The sequence below is a fragment of the Mauremys reevesii genome, linkage group 4 (genome assembly GCF_016161935.1).
Source record: "Mauremys reevesii isolate NIE-2019 linkage group 4, ASM1616193v1, whole genome shotgun sequence".
NCBI lineage: Eukaryota > Metazoa > Chordata > Testudines > Geoemydidae > Mauremys > Mauremys reevesii.
The window spans coordinates 64,011,255-64,033,826 of NC_052626.1; the positions used below are offsets into that span (position 1 = coordinate 64,011,255).

Genomic DNA, 22,572 nt, shown 5'->3' on the forward strand with positions numbered 1-22,572 from the left:
TGGCTTGATGTCAAAGCAGAATATACTGCATTGTAAAATACATGAAAAACATCTATTAATTTTTCTATTATTTAAAAAAATGAACAGCCCAGTTTCCAAATCATTAGCAGAATCTATGTGTAACCTTACGGCTGAAGTACAACATTAAAATGTTTTATTTATGAATTCTAGTATATTAAAAAAAATAGAATTAACATAAGGCATCACGTAAGGAATGAATGAACAATGAATGTAAGTAGCTTTAGTATTTGCCCTTCATATGCAATAAAAAACACCTAATAGTGTGGCCTATACACATCACACAATTTGATAGCAAAATACGTCACCAAGTATATCAAGAAGACAACAGTGTTTTGAGATTAAAGTCTAGCAAGACATACATGAATTTTACAAAAAAAAGTTACATTAGAAAAAAATAATCAAACTTTGTTTTAAAGGAGTGAGAATACTTTGGGACAAGTCCTTCATGCTAATATCCCAGACTAAAAACAAAGAATTTGGAAAGCCCTATAACTATGATCACGTCTGAACTGACAGGCTGCAAAAAGACAAAATGCTAGATTTCCTAAGTACCCGATTACAAAAAACAGAGCTCTGAAATGCCACATCGAACTGATAGAAAATCATCCAAAACCTATGGAAAAAAGAAATGGAAGAGATCTTTCAAAAAGGAATGAAGGAGGGGAATGGACAGTCTCTTCAGAAAAACAGATTCCTAGAATTGTAAGAAAGTCAAAAATTCCAACCTGTTAAAGACTTTGGGCAAGTTCTGGCCTTAAGAAGGGTACCTTTGAGGTGCAATGGGGTATAAAATATAAAGAAATATTTTTTCCTCTAGACAAGGAACCTCACACACAGACCCCACAACTAGATTAAAGTTCTTTGTAGATAAAGAATTCAGAAGCAGTAATTTAGTACTTGTTTAAATTGGGTAAAATGGCACAAAAATCCTTCCTGTGTCGAAGTCAGATTTAGAGCAAAATTTACTGCACAAAACAATTATACATCCAAGAGAACTCAATCTTCCTGATCTGGAGCTTTGTTTTTCTCCTTATTTCCCTCCTTGCGAAGGGTTTATATTGGATTTTAAACATTTTTAAAAACAATAAAAAGTCTTAAGAAATGTAATGTTTTACCTTGTAGAGATTATTTCTGTTTCACTAGTATTTATTTTACTTGCATGAAACAGCAACAATCTTCTAACAAACAAGAGTCAAGTTTCATATATGTTTTAAATGTTTTTGTTTTTTTTAAGTGTGTTCAGAGGCCACTGCAGCATCTCTTCCACTTTCCTTCTCTTCCTCTGGGCCATCCTTCACGATGTATCCCAGTTTACAAAAATCTCAATGTAACAAGACTTGTTGGCATGCCTGGGTAACCTCACAGGTTGGCCTCTATATCTGATAGAGCCTTCTCAAAAAATAAAGGCTGTGCAGCTTTCTCCTTTGCATTAAGCATTCTGTTTCTAAATGCTGTTGGCAGGGAAGACGTCAAATTTCTGTCACCAGCAACTGTTACAAGGGGAAGAACTCTGAAGTTGAGGGATCAGCTTTACAAATACTGTGTACGGCTACACATACATTCTGAAAGAGTGGATTTTGTTTCTGAAAACAAAATCTTTTGAGGTCACTTTGATGGACAAGATGACATAACTTTATTGTTAAAAGAACACATTAGCAATAAGAAAACCCCAAAGAAAACTGTCCCACTCGCTAGGAAGAGAAGAGAACTGGAGATACAGTGTGCCTGAATACTAATCCCATTCTAGCAAAGAGTAGGTCTGCTCTACTGAACAAATGCCAAAAAGTGCACAACTCTAAGGTAGTGGTTCTCCACCATGGGTACACAGAGGTCTTCTGTGGGGTACATCAACTAACCTAGATATTTGCCTAGTTTTACAACACGCTACATAAAAAGCACTAGTGAAGTCAGTACAAACTAAAATTTCATACAGATAATGACTTGTTTATACTGCTAAGTACAATACTTATATTCCAATTGATTTATTTTATAATTATATGGTAAAAATGAGAAATCGAGCAATTTTTCAGTAATAGTGTGCTGTGACACTTGTATTTTTAATGTCTGATTTTGTAAGCAAGTAGTTTTTAAGTGAGGTGAAACTTGGGGGATATGCAAGACAAATCAGACTCCTGAAGGGGATACAGTAGTCTGGAAAGGTTGAGAGCCACTGCTTTAAGACCCCAATCCTGCAACACTTCGGATACGTCTACAATACCCGCTGGATCGGCAGGTAGCGATCGATCTATCAAGGATCGATTTATCGCGTGTAGTGTAGATGCGATAAATCGATCCCCGATAGCTCTCCCTTCGACTGCTGAACTCCAGCAGTGCAAGAGGCAGAAGCAAAGTCGATGGGGGAGCTGTGGCCGTCGATCCAGCGCCACGAGGACGCGAAGTAAGTAATTTTAATTCGATCTAAGATACGTCGACTTCAGCTATGCTATTCTTGCAGCTGAAGTTGCATATCTTACATTGATCCCCCTCCCTAGTGTAGACCAGGCTTTACATGTGCTTAACTACTGTAAGTAGCCTCACTGATACACCTAATTGTTTCAGTTAGGTATCACAACACTTTCCACACCACTAATGTGTGTTCTTCACATTACATGGCTTTTCAAACATTAATTGGTTTTCAAAACCACCTGTCATTTTCTCATAGACGTTTCTTAACACACTTCATGTGAAAGACAAGTGTTATCCAACATATTTCATAACATGTCATGGCAAGTTTCGAGACTTCTGATTAAAACATTCCCATGTCTCACCTGACAATGGCTCCTATACTAACTGATTTGTTGGTACAGAGTCAGCTTGCCTGCTAAAACTTGAATAAAAGTGAATTGCCAAGGTTTGCAAAATACAGGGAATTAAATCTGGAGCTCTGGCAGTAAAAGAATTTGCTTAGACAGACTGAAAACATGGGGGAATTAAGGCAAAAATAAAAATACATGAAAGAATAAGAGAAGCTACTCAGACAAACTTAGAAGGCGTGATTTCTGATGGTTAGAGTCAGAATCTGAAATCAGGACCAGCTCTACTATTGATTTGTTCTGTAACCTCATGCAAGATGCTTCACATTGGGGCCTCAATTTCTCCAGTTATAAAACTGGAACAATACTTTCCCTACCTCAAAGGCGTTTTCCCAGACATAATGCCTGAATGAAAGGCACTACAAATGAGCAAAGTAGATAGCATACTGCCATAATTTGGGATGTCAAATATTCGTTTGCTAGAAGTTTGTTTCTGTTCACTGAAATGTAAACTAACCGTGATTCTCTACATACCCAGCAGAAAATTAGATTTATGTTCACCAACTGGGTGCCTGGATTTTGCAGCACTTCAGTGCAGTGGCCTGGAGATACTGTGTTAGCTTCATTTAAATTCAAAAATTCTACATTTTTCATTAAGCAAATATGAAAATAAATACAATCACTACCAAAGCTCCAATATTTATTTTGTCATTAAATTTAGTTTTATGCCGTCTACATATTCACTTTCTGATGTGGCAAAGATTTTTGTAATGACAGTGCACAACTGCACTGTAGAAATGGCCAAGGGGAAGCTAGAGATTTTGACAGCTTGGTAAGCACAGGTGAGGCTTCTGGCATCTGGAGAGGCCCAAGTAACAGTCTGGGATTGCGGGTTTAAGCACATCAGTTGGCTGCTTCTACTAAAATGATCAGCAGTGAAATAGATAATTTAAAATAGCTATTTTAAACATTGTTAGGTTTTTGAGTCAATACCCCATTGTGATAGATGGGGAAGTTAACACCTCATAAATCTTGTTCCAGAGTGTCTTCAGACTCAGGCAGATGTCACAATGTGACAGAATTTTCAAAAGACTTTTTTTCATTGTAGAAACTCCTCCCAAAAATCACAGAAGCAGAAACTAAATTTTGTGGCCAGGAGTGAATTTGAAGTCAAATTCTGTGACTGAATAACACAGATACTCAAGGGTCTGACTAAAAGACAGTACATATCATTTTGTTATTCCACATCCTGCTTTACTGAATATTAAAGAAAAAAAACCAATCACTGGGCCAAAAGCAGCCCACACCCGCAGCTTTAACATGGAGCTTTGACATATGGAGATTGTAGGTTCTAGCAAGTTGATGTGACCCTCATCTAGATTAAGTTTGAGCTCCCATCAATAATACCATTATGTATTTTTGAGTCCTGATCTCAGTGACATACTGTCACACACAAAAATTGCTGTTGAAGTGCATTTTATTATTGGCAATGCCAAGATCATGCCTTGTCCACTTTTACTCCATGAAAGACTATGTACTATCTGATAAAATAAATTGTCCATTCCCCTCTCAATATGGGGAGCAAGGCTCCAAAAACTAAAGTAGTGAACGTCTGTGCTGCCAGTTTAATTAATCATGATTGCTCTTTCCCTGACAATACATTTCAGTAAATAGAAGGTTAGCAAGATTAATTACCAAGGTTAACTGCATTTGTGCTCACCTTATAGCACCTGTATTTGTAAAGCACAACGAGGAGTATGGTCATGACAATGATGACACTGATCATGATGGCAGCATTGAGAATAGAGTTCAGGGCTCTCTGTCCCACAGTGTCTGTGTCTTCCGTGAATGGAGTGTAGATACTACAATACAGACCAAAAAAATAAATGAAATTCCAATACATATTCCACATGAATATTTTCTAGATAAAAGCTCAGGATCAATATGTAGATATTTAAAGCCAATTTCCCTCTTGACATCTCAGTACTTACCTTTCAAATTAAAGTTACAGAAGTGAGAGTTAATTTCTGCTTAATAAGAGAGCAACCAACATTTAAGAATTATTTTATTTATAGCAGCGGTTCTCAAACTGTAGGTTGGGACCCCAAAGTGGGTCATGACCCCATTTTAATGGGGTCACCAGGGCTGGCGTTAGACTTGCTGGATCCCAGGGCCAAAGCCCTCAGGCTTCAGACCTGTGTGGCAAGACTCAGGTTACAGGCCTCCCGGGCTGAGCCCTTTGGCTTTGGCTTTGGTCCCCCGACCCGGGATAGTGGGGCTCGGGCGGGCTCAGGTTTCAGTCCCCACTCCTGGTCATGTAGTCATGTAGTAATTTTTGTTGTCAGAAGGGGGTCGCGTGCAATGAAGTTTGAGAACTCCTGATTTATACCACGCAAGTAAATGTGAATTAGGTCACACTAAGTATATTTGGGCCTTTGTACATGCACCATCTAGTGGATATTCAGTAAAACGCAACCTGAAGATAAAAATGAGTAGAGAAAGGGGAGGAATTAGATTTTCTGTTCTTTGGGAAATTCCATGAGTTTAAAAAAAAAAAAATCTATTCCAAAAACAGAACAAAACCAAAATTTTAAGACTTTCTAATTCAATTAAATTCAAAAATAGTAATTTCAGATCACGTTTCATTCTGATCTTAACATTTTAAAACTTTGAATTTTTTTGCAATATCTATTTTGAAGCCACAAACCAAACATGTTGTAACATTATCAAAAAGTTGTCTAAGTTTTTTTCCCTCCAAAAATGATTTTTTGTTAAATTCAACATGTTTCCACAAAATGTTTTTCCATTGGACAATGCAGATCTGTTGAAATTGAAAAATTTAGTTGGAAAATTTCGGGACAGCTCTTGCTAATGTATTTCTTTCTTTGTCAACAAGCAACATAAAGGAACCTGAACCCTGGATACATATGGATGTTCATTAAGCTCTCATTTTTCATCACTAATGAAGCTTTAATTTCTAATGGGGTGCAATTTTCATGGCCTGTGCTCAGAATTAAGTCCATATCACGTAAACATCACACAAGACGCACAAACTATTCAGTCAAAGGCCAGGATTCAGACAAAAGTAATGGTAAACAAATTATTTTGAGAGATGTGCTTCTACAAGGGAGAGTTGAAATTAGAGAGTTGAAACTATTGACAAAGCAGCAAAATGGAACTTCGGGTTTCACCATGGTAAAATCCTTTAACTTACGCAAGCACAAGAAAAATTGGGCTGATCTGGTGGGAGAAACCAGTCTGGATCAGACTCCAGGCTGACAGGAGCTGGGAACAATGTTGAAAGTAGGGCTGCTGGACTCCAGAAGGACCAGCATCAAACCAGGGCTTGGGCTGGAGGAAAGGTCATTGTATAACATAGGCACTTGAAGATGTGCAGACACATAGTAAAGGAAAGGATCCCCAGAAGACCCAAACCAACAAAGACAATACAAAAAAACAGAAGATTTGATACATACAGCTGTCCATCCTTGCGTGTATAAAAGCTGACAGACTTGATGGTTGCAACAACTACCACCATGCAAAGTGTGACAGGTGCAAAGAGCATAATCACATGCTTTGCCCCATATTTCAATGTCAACTCCTCATCTTCTTCGTCCTGTTCCACCACTTGCTGCGTCCTATTCTGTGGCTGCCCATTAGTCTCTGATTCAGGGTTGTCATTGCGCCTTCGCTCACTATTATCATGGCGTCGCCTCTCACTGTTGTCATTCTGCAAGATAAGTAATCCCATTTCCATAAGCATCTGTTTGCAACCCGTGTTCTGTATGCTAGGCCAAGGAGGCTATGGAGTGGGGTATGTACACTGTACTATTTACTGTCATATAGCTTCAGCAGCAAGGACCTAAACGACAGCATTTACAATACACTGCATGAAAACTGTGGACAGAATGCAAGCATATAAAGTAGGGCTGTCAAGCGATTAAAAATAATTAATCGCAATTAATCACGCTGATAAACAATAACAGAATACCATTTATTTCAATATTTTTGGATGTTTTCTACATTTTCAAATATACTGATTTCAATTACAACACAGTGTACAGTGCTCACTTTATTTTTTATTACAAATATTTGTGCTGTAAAAAACAAAGGAAATAGTATTTTTCAATTCACCTCATACAAGTACTGTAGTGCAATTTCTTTATCATGAAAGTTGAACTTACAAATGTAGAATTATGTACAAAAAATAACTATATACAAAAATAAAACAATGTAAAACTTTAGAGCCTACAAGTCCACCTTACTTTTTGTTCAGCCAGTCACTCAAGACAAACAAGTTTGGTTACAATTTGCAGGAGATAATGCTGCCCGCTTGTTGTTTACAATGTCATCTGAAAGTGAGAACAGGAGTTCGCATGGCACTGTTGTAGCCAGCACTGCAAGATATTTATGTGCCAGATGCGCTAAAGATTCACAAATCCCTTCATCTTCACCCACCATTCCAGAGGACATGCATCCACGCTGCAGATGGGTTCTGCTTGACAACAATCCAAAGCAGTGCAGACCAACACATGTTCACTTTCATCATCTGAGTCAGATGCCACCAGCAGAAGGTTGAATTTCTTTTTTGATGCCTCGGGTCCCACATCAGAGTGTTACTCTTTTAAGACTTCTGAAAGCAAACTCCACACCTCGTCCCTCTCAGATTTTGGAAGGCGCTTCAGATTCTTAAACCTTGGGTTGAGTGCTGTAGCTATCTTTAGAAATCTCACATTGGTACCTTCTTTGCGTTTTGTCAAATCTGCAGTGAAAGCATTTGTGACCGAGCCCGGACTGTGGTTTTGGAAAGAGCAAAACTGCGGGTATTGACTGTTGTCCCTGGTGGCAAAGAGGCCCATTTGGGGAAATCCCCACTTCTGGAAGATTGATTGCAAGACATCCGGTCTCATTGACCATTCGTGCATGCGGTATGACCTGCTGAGGCAGTCCACCTGCTTGTTCCACTCCACCAGGAGGTATGATGCTACAAGGTGTACTGAGCAGGCTATACAAAAGTCCCATAGGAGAAGGGCCTCTTGGCAGAGGGGAAAGGATCGGGCTCCACCCTGCTTGTTTATGTAGAACATGGCGATAGTGTTGTCTGTCAGAACAGTCACGCTGTGACCTTCTAAAGCAGCGTGAAAGGTTTGGCAGGCTAGGTGAACCACCCAGAGCTCTTTCACATTGATGTGGACCACAAGCCTTGCGTCCGTAGGTCCCCCAAGTGCGCTCCCCAGTCGAGGTCTGATGCGTCTGCTACCAGCATCAGCGTGGACTGCGGTGCGGCGAAGGGAATCCCTACACAAACTACCTGCTGGTTGAGCCACCAGCGCAGGGAGTCCAACACCTGGGCAGAGATTGTCACTACAAGGTCGAAGGGGTCTCTGCCTGGGCAATATGACCGGCTAGCCGAAATTGCAAAGTCCTGAGCCGCAATCGAGTGTGTCTGACTACGTGGGTGCAAGCCATCATGTATCCTAAGAGCTGCAGGCAGCATCTGGCCGTGGGGAACTTCAGCACTGAGTCTATGGCACGCTGGATGGCCCGAAATCTGGATTCTGGGAGGCTTGCCCATGCCTGTACCGAATCCAGGACTGCTCCAATGTACTCCAGCCTTTGCGTAGGTATCAAGGAGGACTTGGGCACATTGACTAGAAGGCCTAGCCTGCGGAATACGCCCAGTGCCACCGCCACATGGGAACAGACTTCCTCCTCAGACTGACCCACGAGAAGCCAGTCGTCTAGGTATGAGTATACTCAAATTCTCCTTTTTCGTAGAAAGACTGCCACTCCCGACATGCATTTTGTGAACATGGGGGGGGGGGGGGGGCCTGCCGCAAGGATGAAGGATAGAACCGTAAACTGGTAATGGTGCCGGTTTATGGTGAACCGCAGAAATCGCCAGTGAGCGGGATGAATAGCGACGTGAAAGTACGCATCTTTCATGTCAAGGGCAGCATACCAATCCCCCGGATCCAGGGACGGAATAATGCTTCTGCTTCTGCCTAGGGAGAATAAAGGTCTGCTTCTGCCTAGGGAGACCATGCAGAAGCAGACCTTGACTAAGAATTTGTTGAGTCTGCGCAGGTCTAAAATGGGTCAAAGAACCCCCTTTGCTTTGGGAATAAGAAAATAACGGGAGTAAAACCCTTTCCCCCTTCGATCCCAAGGGACCTCTTCCACTGCCCCTGCCTCGAGGAGCGTCTGTACCTCCTGCATAAGGAGTTGCTCGTTAGAGGGGTCCCTGAAGAGGGACAGAGAAGGGGGGTGGTAGGGAGGGAAGGAGGAGAACTGAAGCATGTATCCCACTTGTACCGTGTGTAAGACCCAACGGTCCGATGTTATACAGGACCACACACGATAGAAGTGGGACAAGCGGTTCATGAAACATAAGAAAGATCCGGTAACTGGCTTGGTACGCTGTCCTCGAGTGCACCTTCAAAACCCTTGCTTGTTGCCGGGTTGGGGCTTGCCCTGGCCCTGGCCTTGGCTAGGCATGTTGTTCCGCCTCCGCCTGTTGTCTCTGCCTCACCTGTAGGCTCCTGCCCACGGCAGGGCTGGTATTGTCTTTGCTGAGTCGGCTGGGGCTTGAAAGGCTTCCTCTGAGTGGGTGTGCATTCCCAACGACTTGACGGTCGCCCGGGAGTCTTTGAGGCTATGCAGCCTGGCATCCATTTGGTCCGAAAAGAGACCAGACCCTTCTAAGGAGAGGTACTGAAGGGTATTCTGGACCTCTGGTGAAAGGCCTGACGCCTGCAGCCACGCCGAGTGCCTCATCACCACTCCTGAGGCGATTGTTCTGGCAGCTGCATCCGCCAAGTCGAGAGAGGCCTGCAGAGAAGCCTTGGCTACCGCCTTTCCTTCATTCACGAGAGCTGCAAACTCAGGCTGAGAGCCCTGGGGGCAAGGAGTCTTTCAATTTGGAAACTGCCATCCAGGAATTAAAACTGTTGTCTGTTTAGGATCACCAGCTGGTTTGTGATCCTCAACTGGAGGCTCCCAGAGGAACAGACCTTCCTGCCAAATAGGTCTAGACGTTTAGCCTCCTTGGCCTTAGGAGCCAGGGCTTGCTCACCATGTTGTTCCCGTTCATTGACCACTGAGAAGACCAGCGAACAGGGGGCCGGGTGACAAAAGAGGAAGTCGTATCCCTTAGAAGGGGCAAAGTACTTCCACTCTACACCTTTTGCTGTTGTTTGGGCATAGCTGCGGGCATAGCTGGAGCGGCCTGAGTCCACCTCGGATTCCGAGGACATCGACATGGAAGGCCAAGGCGGTGCCGTAGAATGGTGCCGCCGAGGGGCTGGAGAACAGCTCCTTGCCGACCGGTACCGGTACCAGTACCGATACTCCCGGGACCGGGATCGTTGGCTTCTGCTCAGGCCTGGAGACTTCGATCTTGTGTCGCTTTGGAGCCATCCCAGTGATGGCGCTGGGGATCGGTGGCCTGGCGGGGCCGGTACCGTATGCTGGCTGGGATCCGGTGCCCTCGAGTCCCGCTGGGTCAGGGGAAACTGGGAATCCGCAGAGGCCGAGCTCAACCGGGACCAACGCCAGGAGTGGTGTCGGGATGGTGACCTCGATCAGCGCACCATTTCCGGCTTGCCTCTTGACGGCACTATAGGAGACGGTGCTGGAGGCTTCTCTTTGGCAGGGAGGGAGCTTGCCGCCGACAACTGAATGAGGTCCTTTGCCGCCTCAAAAGTGTCTGGTGTGGAGGGCTGTTCTAGGACCTCCTCTAGCTCTTCCTCCGTGCTCAAGGCGCTTAGCCCGAGGCATAATGGGCTCTTCGGTGCCAGAGCCGCCGGAGCATTTCCTGGGGCAGCACTTCCCTTTTGAGCGCCCATTTGCTTGGGCAGTGCCGGCTTCTTATGCAGGAAGCGCCCTCAGCTTGTAGGCTGGCCCTTCGACCGTACCGGTGAGTCGTGGGGGTCACTAATCGGCATAGGCTTGCGGCACGTGGAGCAAGCCTTGGGCCTGCGGCATGCCCCGCAGCCCAGGGCTGGTGCTGGAGACAACTTCCAACACCTAAACAAAGAAAGCTTAACTATCTATTATTAAGAAGTGCTAACTACTGATAATTACTAACTACTGATAACTGTTAATTGCTGATAACTATGCTAAGGGACACTAGCAAGCGAGAGATACAGAGCTGTTCCAAAGCCGCCACGGACTGTAAGAAGGAACTGAAGTGGGGTCGGATCGGAAGCGGTATATATGCACCAGCATGAGGCGCCACTCCGGCGGGAGCCACTAAGGGAAAAAGTTTCTGATGTCCGTGCACGCGGTGCACACACACCTAATGTGTAATGGACGTGAACAATCACTTGAAGAAGAATCTCAGATACTTCTCACATTTTTTAAAATTAAAAAGACAATTCTCATGAGGAACAAACTTGTGGAGTGAGTATATCGATTTTTTTCCCCTACAAAAAGGGATTTAGTTTAGATCAGCACTCCCCAAATTTTATAAGACCTTTCCCTAACTAGACCATCCCTGCCAGGGGTTTGTCACACCCATTCTTAAAAACCTCCAATGACGAAGATTCCACAACCTCCCTAGGCAATTTGTTCCAGTCCTTAAGCACCCTGTCAGGAAGTTTTCCCTAATAGCCAACCTAAATCTTCCCTGCTACAATTTAAGCCAATTGCTTCTTGTTCATCCTCAGAAGTTAATGAGAACAATTTTTCACCCTCCTCGTAATAACTTTTTATCTATTTGAAAACTGTTATGTTCCCTCTCAGTCCTCTCTTCTCCAGACTAAAACAATTTTTTCAATCTTTCCTCACAGGTCATGTTTTCTAAACCTTTAATCATTTTTGTTGTTGTTCTCTGGATTTTCTCCAGTTTGTCCACATCTTTCTTTAAATGAGGCACCCAGAACTGGACGCAATACTCCAGTTGAGGCCTAATAAGCATGGAGTAGAGCAGAAGAATTACTTCTCGTGTGTTGCTTACAACACTCCTGCTAATACATCCCAGAATGACGTTCCCTTTTTTTGCAACAGTGTTACACTATTGACTCATATTTAGTTTGTGATTCACTATGACCCCGAGATCCCTTTCTGCAGTACTCCTTCTGACCCCCACATCCAAAGGCGCCAACTCCATGGAAGCTCCAGGGCTGGAGCACCCACGGGGAAAAAATGGTGGATGCTGAGCACCCACCACCAGCCCTCCTATCAGCTCCCCCTGCCCATCCTCCCATGCCTTGCACCCGCCGACAGGCCCTGCAGATCAGTGCATTCCCCTCCCCTTCCTCCCCCCTGTGCCTCCCACCTGCCGCAAACGGTTGTTTCATGGTTTGCAGGAAGCTGGGGGGGGGAGGAGCGAGGATGTGGCGTGCTCGGGGGAGGGGGCTGAAGTAGGTGCAAAGGGGTGGGAAGAGGCGGGGTGTGGGTGGGGCTTTGGGGGAAGGGGTGGAGTAGGAGCAGAGCCCGGTGTGGAGCCAGGGGTTGAACATCCCTCAGCACTTTTAAAAGTTGGCGCCTGTGCACAGATCCCTTTCCGCAGTATTCCTTCCTAGGCAGTCATTTCCCATTTGGTATGTGTTCCTTCCTAAGTGGAGTACTTTGCATTAGTCCTTATTGAACTTCATCCTATTTACTTCAGACCATTTCTCCAGTTTGTCCAGATCATTTTGAATGTTAATCCTATGATCCAAAGCACTTGCAACCCCCTCCCATCTTGGTAACATAAGGTCAATATATCCCAGTATCCTGTCTTCTGACAGGGAACAGATAATCATCAAGTGATTACCCCTGTCGCCCATTCCCAGCTTCTGGCAAACAGTTTGTGGTATCGTCCGCAAACATTATGAGTGTACTCTCTATGCCATATTATCTATATCACTGATGAAGATATTGAACAGAACCAGACCCAGAACTGATCCCTGTACTTGATATGCCTTTACAGCTTGACTGTGAACCACTGATTATTACTCTCTGGGAACAGTTTTCCAACCAGTTCTGCACTCACCTTATAGTAGCTCCATTTAGGTTGCATTTCCCTAGTTTGTTTATGAGGTCATGTGAAACGGTATCAAAAGCATTACTATAGTCAAGATAATGTTTTCACCCCTCAGCCATAAGGCTACCGCTTTCCCCCTATACCCAAGGTTTGTTACCCTGTCAAAGAAAGCTATTAGGTTAGTTTGACACAATTTGCTCTTGACTAATCCATGTTAACTGTTACTTATCACCTTATTATCTTCTACGTATTTGCAAGCTGATTGCCTGATGAAGCAGTTTGTTACTTACAGTATTGCTCAGATGGTTGTCAGGGAAGTTTTCTGTCAGCTGCCCATGCTGGAACTGAGGTAGGTGTGCAGATAGCTCTGTCATTGGGACAGCTCTGTGGAAACTGATTATTGCTACACAAAACAGATCTTTCCTCTTGAGACACTGCAAGGAAAAGCAGATGCGTTAAGATTCCATATTCACCAACTCTTTAAAAAAAATCTTTCCTAACTCATGTAGACACAGGATAACCATTTCCCTTGCTTCTCTTTGGTGATGTACAATCATGCTACATTTTCATGAAAATCTGCCCTATGGGGATTTCCCAGCACAAAAATAAAAAAATTATCAGAAAAGTCAGTCAGCCATGAGGGTAAACAAAAGAAGCGCCAAGTCTAGGATTCTATAAGTCATTGAGAAAGAGGATAAATTCTTTATCCCACCTTGAACAATTATGCAAACATTCATTGCACATTTGTTCACAATGTAAACAATATACTTGTATTTTTAATTAGACTGCAGAACATCCTCCTATAACTTTCCTTAGCCTCATTACCTCACATCATATCCCACAGCCAAGTAATGGTAAACCACATGCAGGATTCTTCACTCTTGGTTCACTCATTCTCAGGTTGGAGATCTCTCAGCCTCTTGATGCAAGTTTATAGTTTTAAATCTTGACATTTGAAAAACTGAAGTTTGACATATAGCATTTAGTATCTTTAATGCTCTGGCAGTTGCCTGGAGTTACACAAAACAATACTTCCATTCAATTACTAAGCACAAAAACCTTCAGCAAGCCTTCAAGTATTAATGCATATTCACATCCCCTAACAGATAGCACTTGGGCAAATTTACTCAAATGTGCCATGCATAATATGCAAGTGGCAGCCCCAGTTATTACTTAAAATCTATGCAAGCTCTAATGCAAAAACAATAAGATACATATGAATTAATCTCTCCCTCTCCCCTCCCCACCCAACAGCTAAGTACTAAAGGCAGGAAACAGGACTGTAAAAGCCAGGACACAGGAAAATAATTCAGTACGAGTTTTTTAGAGAAAACCAAGTGACAAATGTGGGGGTGCTGTTTAATAAATAATATTGTATCTGGATCTCTCACTAGCTGAGTGTTTCCATACCATACATGGAAATTGATATTTCTCCCTAGAGGTCTGTCTGGGTAGCAGAGTCTATCCACCTCAGGAAAGAGACAGGAAACCCTTTCTAATAATGACTTCCACTTAATGGTCATTAAGAGACAATGCCAGAGTGATTAGCTCTAATGGCTCCAGCCTGCTCTAGTAACATAGGAGGTAAGTCCATCTAAGGCAGTGGTCACCAACCGGTTGATTGTGATCAACTGGTCAATCCTAGAGGATCTTCCAGTCAATCACGATCTCTGGCAGCAAGGCAGGCTCCCTGCCTACCCCGGCCACACGCCGCTCCCGGAAGCAGCTAGCGCAGCCCCGGGATGGGGGGTGCGCGGACAAGGGTCTCCCTCCACATGCTGCTCCTGCCTACAAGCACCTCCCCCGCAGCTCCCATTGGCCAGGAGAGCTGCAGCGATGGTGCTTGCAAAGAGGGGCAGCGCATGGAGCCATGTGATCCCCGGCCCCTGGGGCGCATTGGCCCCTTCTGGAAGCGGTGTGGGGGTGGGGTAGGCACGGAGCCTGCCTTAGCCTTGCTGCGCCCACCGCCGACCAGGAGCCGCTGGAGGTAAGTGCCGCCTGACAGGAGGCCGCACCCCAATCCCATAGCCCACTCCCAGAGCCAGCAACCCATACCCCATCCTGCACGCCAGCCCTGAGCCCCCTTCCAGAGCCTGCACCCCAAACCCCCTCCTGCACCCCAACAATCTGCCCCAGCCCTGTACCCCCTCCCAGAACCAGCACCCTGTACCCCCTCTGGCACCCAAACTCCCTCCTAGAGCTTGCACCCCTCACCCCCTCCTGCACTCCAACCCCCTGACCCAGGCTCAGCCCAGAGCCCTCTCCCACACTGCAGAGCCCCTGGCCCCAGCCCAGAGCCCGCACCCCCCCCCCCCGAAACCTCGACTCCCTACCCCAGCCCGGTGAAAGTGAGTGAGGCTGGGGGAGAGCGAGCGATGGAGAGAAGGGGGGATGGAGTGAGCAGGGCAGGGTAGATCCTGGGTGTAAAAAGGTTGGAGACCACTGATCTAAGGCTACGTGTACACTAGCACTTTTGTCAGTAAAAACTTTTATTGGGCGGGGTATGAAAAATACATCCCCCCACAAATGACAGAAGTGCCGGTGCTCTCCTACTGACATCGCTACTGCTGCTCGTTAGGGGTGGTTTAATTATGCCGACAAGAGAGCTCTCTCCCATCGGCACAGAGCGCCTACATGGGAGACCTTAGAGGCACAGCTGCAGTGGTACAGTTGTCTCGCTGTAAGGTCTCTAGCGTAGATATAGCCTAACTGAAGGTTGGTCTACACTGGGAACTTACATCAGCATAGATAGCTGCATCTCTCAGGGGTGTGAATGTTCCACACTCGTGAGAGCTGCAACTATGCAGACCTAACCCCCAGCATAGGCAGAGCTAGGTCGATGGAAGAATTCTTCCATTAACCTAACCACCACCACTTGGTGAGGTGGATTAACTATAACGACAGGAGAACCCCTCGCTCCCATCAGTGGAGGTAGTGTCTAGCTGTGCCACTGTAGCTTTTTAAATGGAGACAAACCCTAATGTGCATCTAGGCTCTTGCTTTCAAATTCTCTTCCTCAAGGGTCATCTCTTCACTACAAAATTATGTCGACCTATGTTATGGCAGCATACAGTCCCTGCATTTATTACATCGTTTGTGCGTGTCCACCCTACGTTCCTTGTGTCAGCAGTGCGCATCCTCACCAGGAGTGCTTGTATCAATGCAGAGTGCAATGCACTCTGGGTAGCTATCCCACTGTGCAATTCACCACCATCCAGCACAGGGTGTTTTGGGAAGTTTCTGCAATGCCTCATGGGACAAAATGAGTGATGCAGGGGTGACTGGGTGCATGGATTCAACTTCCCATAATGCAATGTTCTCCATCCCATAATATTTAGTGCCTCTCTTCAAAAATCCCCGCAAATCCACATCTCTCCTTGCTGTTTGTCATCCGTGACAGAAGCATGGATCCTGCACAGCTCTGCACTATTGTGATGAGCTTTGCGAGAATGGGACGCCTGATCCTGCAGTATTTGCAGAGCTGCAACAGAAGCCGCGGGGAACATGACGATTCCTTGGAGGCTAGATTGCTGTGGGACATAGAAACAAACAATTCAAAGTTGTTGGCAGCATTCAGGGAACAGCTGCAGATGGCTGAGTGCTGGTTCTGGGCCCAAGAAACAAGCACTGACTGGTGGGATCGCATTGGCATGCAAGTTTGGGATGACAAGCAGAGGCTGCAGAACTTTGGGACGCGCAAGGCGAACTCACCTGAGCCCTTCAGCGCAGGGAGACCAAAATGAGAGAGACAGTAACAGCTGAGAAGCAAGTGGTGATTGCACTGTGGAAACTTGCAATGCCAGATTGCTACTGGTCAGCTAGGAATCAATTTGGAGTTGGGATACCTACCGCGGGGGCTGTTTTGATGCAAGTGCACAGGGCCATTAAGTGCCTGCTATGGAGGACTGTGACTCTGGGCAATCCACAGGACATAATGGATGGTTTTGCAGCTTCCCGAACTGCAGTGGGGCGACAGACGGCGCACACATCCCTATTTTAGCACCAGACCACCTTGCCACAGAGTATATCAATAGAAAGGACTACTTTTCTATAGTTATGCAAGTGCTGGCGGATCACCAGGGATGCTTTACCAACATTAATGTGGTTGGTCAGGGAAGGTGTATGACACGAGCATATTTAAGAACAAATGGCTGTTCAGAAAGATGCAAGCAGGGACTGTCTTTCCTGACTGGTGGATTACCATTGGGGATGTTGAAATGCCAATAGTGATCCTGGGAGACTCAACCTACCCCTTTCCCCCAGGGCTCATGAAGCCGTATACCGGCCATTTGACAGCACCAAGGAGCACGTCAACTACAGGATCAACGGGTGTGGAATGACAGCTGAATGTGCCTTTGGCCATTTGATGGGTCATTGGCATTGCCTACTTACGAGATTGGACCTCAGTGAAAAAAAATATTCCAATGGCAATAGCTGCCTGATGTGTCCTGCATAACATCTGTGAAGCCAAGGGGGAAAGTTTCCGCTGGGGTGGAGGGCGGAGATGAAGCAGCTGTCTGTCTGCTGAATCTGAACAGCCAGATACAAGGGCTATAAGAGCTCAGTGCAGAGCTATATGGCTCAGTGAGGCTTTGAAAGACTGTTTTAATAGCGAGCCAGAGTGGTGTGTGTAGCTGTAGTATGCTCTGCCTGGCCTTGCTCTTTTGCTCACTGGAGTAATCGCTGAGTGGCATGGGAAAGCGTCCTACTGATGTGGAAGAAATAAGGCAGCCCTCCCAAGAAGCCTTTGCGAAGGATTGCAGACTACCCCCATGAAAGTTTAATCAAGATTTCTATGCAGGATTCACAGGACATCCCAGTGCACGTAAACCAGCTGCTCCACACAGCCCTCTGCGTCTAACTCTAGAGGGAAATGAAATGCAGATAGCAACTCTAACTCCCTTGGTTGTTTCACTACCTCTTCTAGCACAAGTAGCACAGATTTGCTACTTTGGGGGTTCCATCCCTGTAATTTCAAAGCAAACTACGTACTTACCAGAGGTTCCTTCCTCAGCATTACGATTGCCCGTGCTCAACTGTCGGGACTGGCTTGGTGAAGTAAAACACATCTCCTGGCTCTCACAGCTGGATCCCCCAGTTGCCTCTTCCCCATACTCTTCCTCCTCTTCCTTGTCCACTTCCTCCTCCTTGCTGTTCATGGCAGGCGCCTGTGACTTGGGCTCCTCCAAAGTACCCACCGGGCTCTTGGAGGTGGTGGTGAGGTTTCTGCTGATGGCATGAAGCTCTTTGTAAAAGTGGCAAGTCTGTGGCTCTGAACCAAATCGATCACTGGCCTCCCTTGCCTTCTGGTGCAAGTCTTTGGCTTTCACGTGGTAGTGTGGTTGGTCCCTCTTGTAGCCCTTCTCCTACATGCCCCCAGCAATCTACTCATAGATGTCAATGTTTCTACAGCAGGATTGGAGCTGTGCCTGCACTGCCTCTTCTCCCCACAGACCCAACCTAACTTTGTAGTGCAGACCAGGCCTAATGCTTTGTTCAAGCTACTAAATAAAAACACTTGGTTTTAAGAAGGCTCTTGGTCAATATTAGCGATCACAGGTTCCTGAAGGGAAGAAATGCAGTTGCCCAAAACCCACTTGGACCTGCTGGGCAATAAGAAGTTGGTATAGCATACTAAGTCCCGGTCTAATCATCGCAAGATTCCACCCCAAGACAGATAAGGGAACAAGACCAAACATGAGATGGGGGTGCACTTAGAAAGACCTGAACGTGGCATCAACAGTGAAACAAAGTATTTAAGAAAAATGAAAGAGTAGCAAGGAATCCATAATAAAAGGGCACTGTCTAATCTGGGTCAAACTCATAAAAACAGTCTTTAATAAAATCTAAATCAAATACAAATGCTTCAAAAATGTTTAGCAACAAATGAAAATAAAATTGCTTTAAAAACAAATGAACAGAACCCGAAATGAACCACTTGGCTAGGTGAAGTGGTATAGGGTTTGAGTTTTGAGGAACATTGGTCTACCTTCTATAGGAAGAGGAGGCTGTATAGTTTGGATGGCCTCCACCCCAGGAAAAGAGGAAACCATCTCTTGGGAACAGGTTGGCTAGAAATGTCAGGAGGATACTAAAATGACAACAAAAGCAGAGGGTAAAAAGAGGGAAGATATGATCATTCACCGAGGATAGAATCAAGATGTCAAGAACAGCATTAATCAAGGAACCAAAGGATAAGGAGAAAAGAAATTCTTTAATTGCCTAAATACCAATACTAGGAGCCTGTACAACAAACAAAAGGAATTGGAATTGCTCATTTATAAGCTTATATTTGATCTATTTGGTATTACTGAAACCCACTGGGATGATTTGCACTATTGGAATGTTAAAATCAATGGTTATAACCTATTTAGGAAGGACTGAGCGGAGAAAAGGGGAGCAGGAGTGCCACTCTATGTCAAAAATGGCATAATCGGTTTCTGAGCCACTGATCAGTCAGAAGAAAATTACCTTGAATGCCTATGGATCAATGTCCTCACACAGGGGTCGGCAACCTTTCAGCAGTGGTGTGCCAAGTCTTCATTTATTCACTCTAATTTAAGGTTTCGCGTGCCGGTAATACATTTTAACATTTTTAGAAGATCTCTTTCTATAAGTCTATATTATATAACTAAACTATTTTATGTAAAGTAAACAACATTTTCAAAATGTTTAAGAAGCGTCATTTAAAATTAAATTAAAATGCTGATCTTACGCCGCCAACCTGCTCAGCTCGCTGCCGGCCTGGGGTTCTGTTCACCTAGGCTGGCAGCAGGCTGAGCAGGGCCTGCGGCCGGGACCCCAGACCTGGGGGGCGGGGGGTTCCGGGGTCAGGGCAGAGGGCTGGAGTGGGGGGGGGGTGTAGGGCAGAAGACTGGGTGTGTGGGGGGGTTCAAGGGTCAGGGCAGAGGGCTGGGGGTGTGGAGGGGGTTCAGGGCAGAGGGCTGTGGGGGTGCAGGGCAGAGGGTTGGGTGTGGGGGGGTTCAAGGGTCAGGACAGAGGGCTGGGCAGTGTGGGGGGTGCAGGGCAGAAGGCTGGGTGTGTGGGGGGGGTTCAAGGGTCAGGGCAAAGGGCTGGGGGGTATGGAGGGTGCAGGACAGAAGGCTGGGTGTGTGGGGGGGGTCAGGACAGAGGGCTGGGGTGCTCCGCTCGTGGGGGGGCTCCCAGCCCCCTGCCCTGAGCAGCTCACGGCAGGGGGCTGGAAGGGAGATGCCCTGTTCCACCCCCTTCCCCGAGGCTCCGTCCCTACCTCTCTCTGCCTCCTCTACGGAGCTCTGTACATGTTGCGGCTCTTCCCCCTCCCCCTCGCAAGGGCCTTCAGCTGATTGGCGCAGGGAAGGAGAGGGGGCGGGGCAGGAAAGCACCACACTGGGGGAAGAAGCGGGGGAGGGGGAAGCTTGGCTGCTGCAGAACCAAGCTTCTGCCTCCTGCCCCTGCAGGGGAGAGCGGTGGGGCTGAGGGCTGGGACCGCGGCAGCGTGCCACTCAAAATCGGCTTGGGTGCCATGTTTGGCACGCGTGCCGTAGGTTGCCAACCCCTGTCCTAACACAAAAAAGATGGGGTATTAGCTGGTGTCTACCATAGGGCATCAAATCACACTAAGGAACAGAATGAACACTCCTATCTATAATGTGTAAGGAATAAAAGAAATGCATGATCATGGGGGACTTCAATTTGAATGACATAAGCTGGAGATCTCATGCTGCCAGTACTAAAACATCCTTGACATTTCTAAATGTTACAAATAACAATTTCCACCTAGTCTTGACAGGACAAAGGGAAACTGATCACAGAACTAAAAATTAATGGTAGCTTAGGTACAAATCTTCGTGACTTGATTACATTTATAATGGGCAAACAGAATAAAGTCCAAACTATAAGTACCTACGTGGGAAACAAATATTTAATAATGGGTTCTTCACTCTAGCAGAGAAAGGTACAACACGATCCAATGGTTGGAAGTTGAGGCTAGCCAAATTCAGACAGGAAATAACTAGGGCTCTACCAAGCCACAGTCCATTTTTGTCAATTTCACGGTCATTAGCAGCTGGATAGGAGTCCTTGGCTGGGGCACCCCCAGCCCTGCCCCTCTCCTACACTAGCCAGATTTCACAGGGGAAGCCAGATTTCACTGTCCACAATGCATTTTTTATGATTGTTAACTTGGTGGGGCACTAGAAATAAGACTTATTTTTTTAACAGAGTGTAACTAATCATTGGAACAATTTACTAAGGGTGTGGTGGATTTTCCATCGCTCTCAATTTTTAAATCAAAATGGGATGTTTTTCTAAAAGCTATGCTTTAAGAATTATTTTGGGGAAGTTCTATGGCCCCTCTGATTTACAAGATGCCAGAATAGATAACAACAACAACGGTCCCTTCTGGCCTTGGAATCTATGACCCTAAAATGTTTGAAGCCAAAATATTACAGTACTGAGAAGAACCTAGAAGTGAACAAGTATAAGCAAAACTGACTATTTTCCTCATCAAAATGCAAAAAAGTGCAGTGAGTTACAGTCATGGTAAATTTAATTTTAAAAACTTTTTACATTTACTCATCTAAGTTATTAGTAATGTGTAAAAAAATGTGTTTCTTTGTAACACTATTAAGTCAAGTGTCTCTTTACATTAGGACAGAAAGGAAAGTGTACTTCACCCAACCAGAAGGCAATTGTTTTAATTACCAAACACTCCAGAGTCTGTTACAAACTTCTTAACAGGACAGCATCTGTTTTAGCGTTATTGTATGTTCCTTGTAAATGTGACAAAGCAATTTTGCTATAGACATTTCAACCGTTCCTTGAAGTGAGCAAACTTATCTTGTAAAAGTATTTCTCAGTCTAAAAACCACAGAAAGCTAAACCTTGCATTATTTAACAAATTACTTGAACTGGGATTGTTTTAATTGCTAGTATAACTTCAGTGTTGATCTAGAAGTTAGAGATATTACTTTACCATCAGCAGCAGTTTGACAAGGGATTCTGAGCAATGCTATCACCAGTGACATTTCCTGGCAGTTTCAGCCCTGGTGGTAAGATCAGTGGATAGTCAGATGTGGTCAATACGCTCCCTTCTCCCACTGTTCACAATGGTGGAACCTACAGGACTGAATTGGCTATTGTCACTTAGAGGACAGAGAACATCTGATGATATGATCCGGTAACTTCAATAATCCCACTGTTTGGCCTAGCATGACACTAGCCGCGGCAGAATTAATTGGCTTCTTAACCTTACACTGTGAAATAGCATTAAATAAATCACCCAGTTTCACTCCTCCCTATAACTCAGTCAGCTCAATGCTTTAGTTTAGTTTCTTGTATGTCCAGTTCACTGTGGTCCTCTTAACCTCACTTTAAAGTAATTGCCACAACATGCATCTAACAAAGAAGTCATCCCTCAGAAGAGTAATACAATGTGGAATTCAGTTACATTCTTAAGACTTATTTCCTGAAGTTGCAGGTATGTATCTAACAATGCCGTGGAAGCAATGTCAGGGCTGGGAATTGCACATCACTGCTTGGTGACCTGTTGATTTAGAAGAGGTACAGACAAACTGCGAAGGAGGTCCTTTCGAGTCCTATGAAAGGGGAGTTGTAACCATAAAGTAGTATCTGAGAGGTGCAATGCTTAGCAGACGCCTCATTATCAGAAATGCTCAAAATCCCAACAAGACACACTTCCTTGAAAACCCAGTAAATGTATCTTGCAGCACTCCTCAGAATCAGAGGCAAGCACTAAACTCAGGTCCTCCAGGCACTGAGAAGATCTGGATCTCTTCCCTTTGAGCGCAAAAGAAACCAGTGTTGATCAATAAGACGACAGTCCCA

At 45.1% G+C, this 22,572-nt stretch overlaps 1 protein-coding gene across 7 annotated transcripts in view; it reads right to left on the reverse strand.

Annotated features, from left to right (window-relative positions):
• PSEN1 (presenilin 1) overlaps positions 1-22,572 on the reverse strand; it is a 53,435-nt gene that overhangs the window by 27,256 nt on the left and 3,607 nt on the right. For 5 of the 7 annotated variants that reach the window (XM_039537626.1, XM_039537625.1, XM_039537621.1 and 2 more), the window contains 3 exons: positions 13,035-13,178; positions 6,251-6,504; positions 4,495-4,636 (listed from right to left, as the gene is read on the reverse strand). In XM_039537626.1, the coding sequence (XP_039393560.1) occupies positions 4,495-4,636; positions 6,251-6,504; positions 13,035-13,118 (480 nt within the window). In that variant the 5' untranslated portion in view covers positions 13,119-13,178. Of the gene's footprint in view, positions 1-4,494; positions 4,637-6,250; positions 6,505-13,034; positions 13,179-17,740; positions 18,182-21,700; positions 22,530-22,572 lie in introns of those variants that run through there. The other 2 variants (XM_039537624.1, XM_039537623.1) reach the window with 2 other exon arrangements.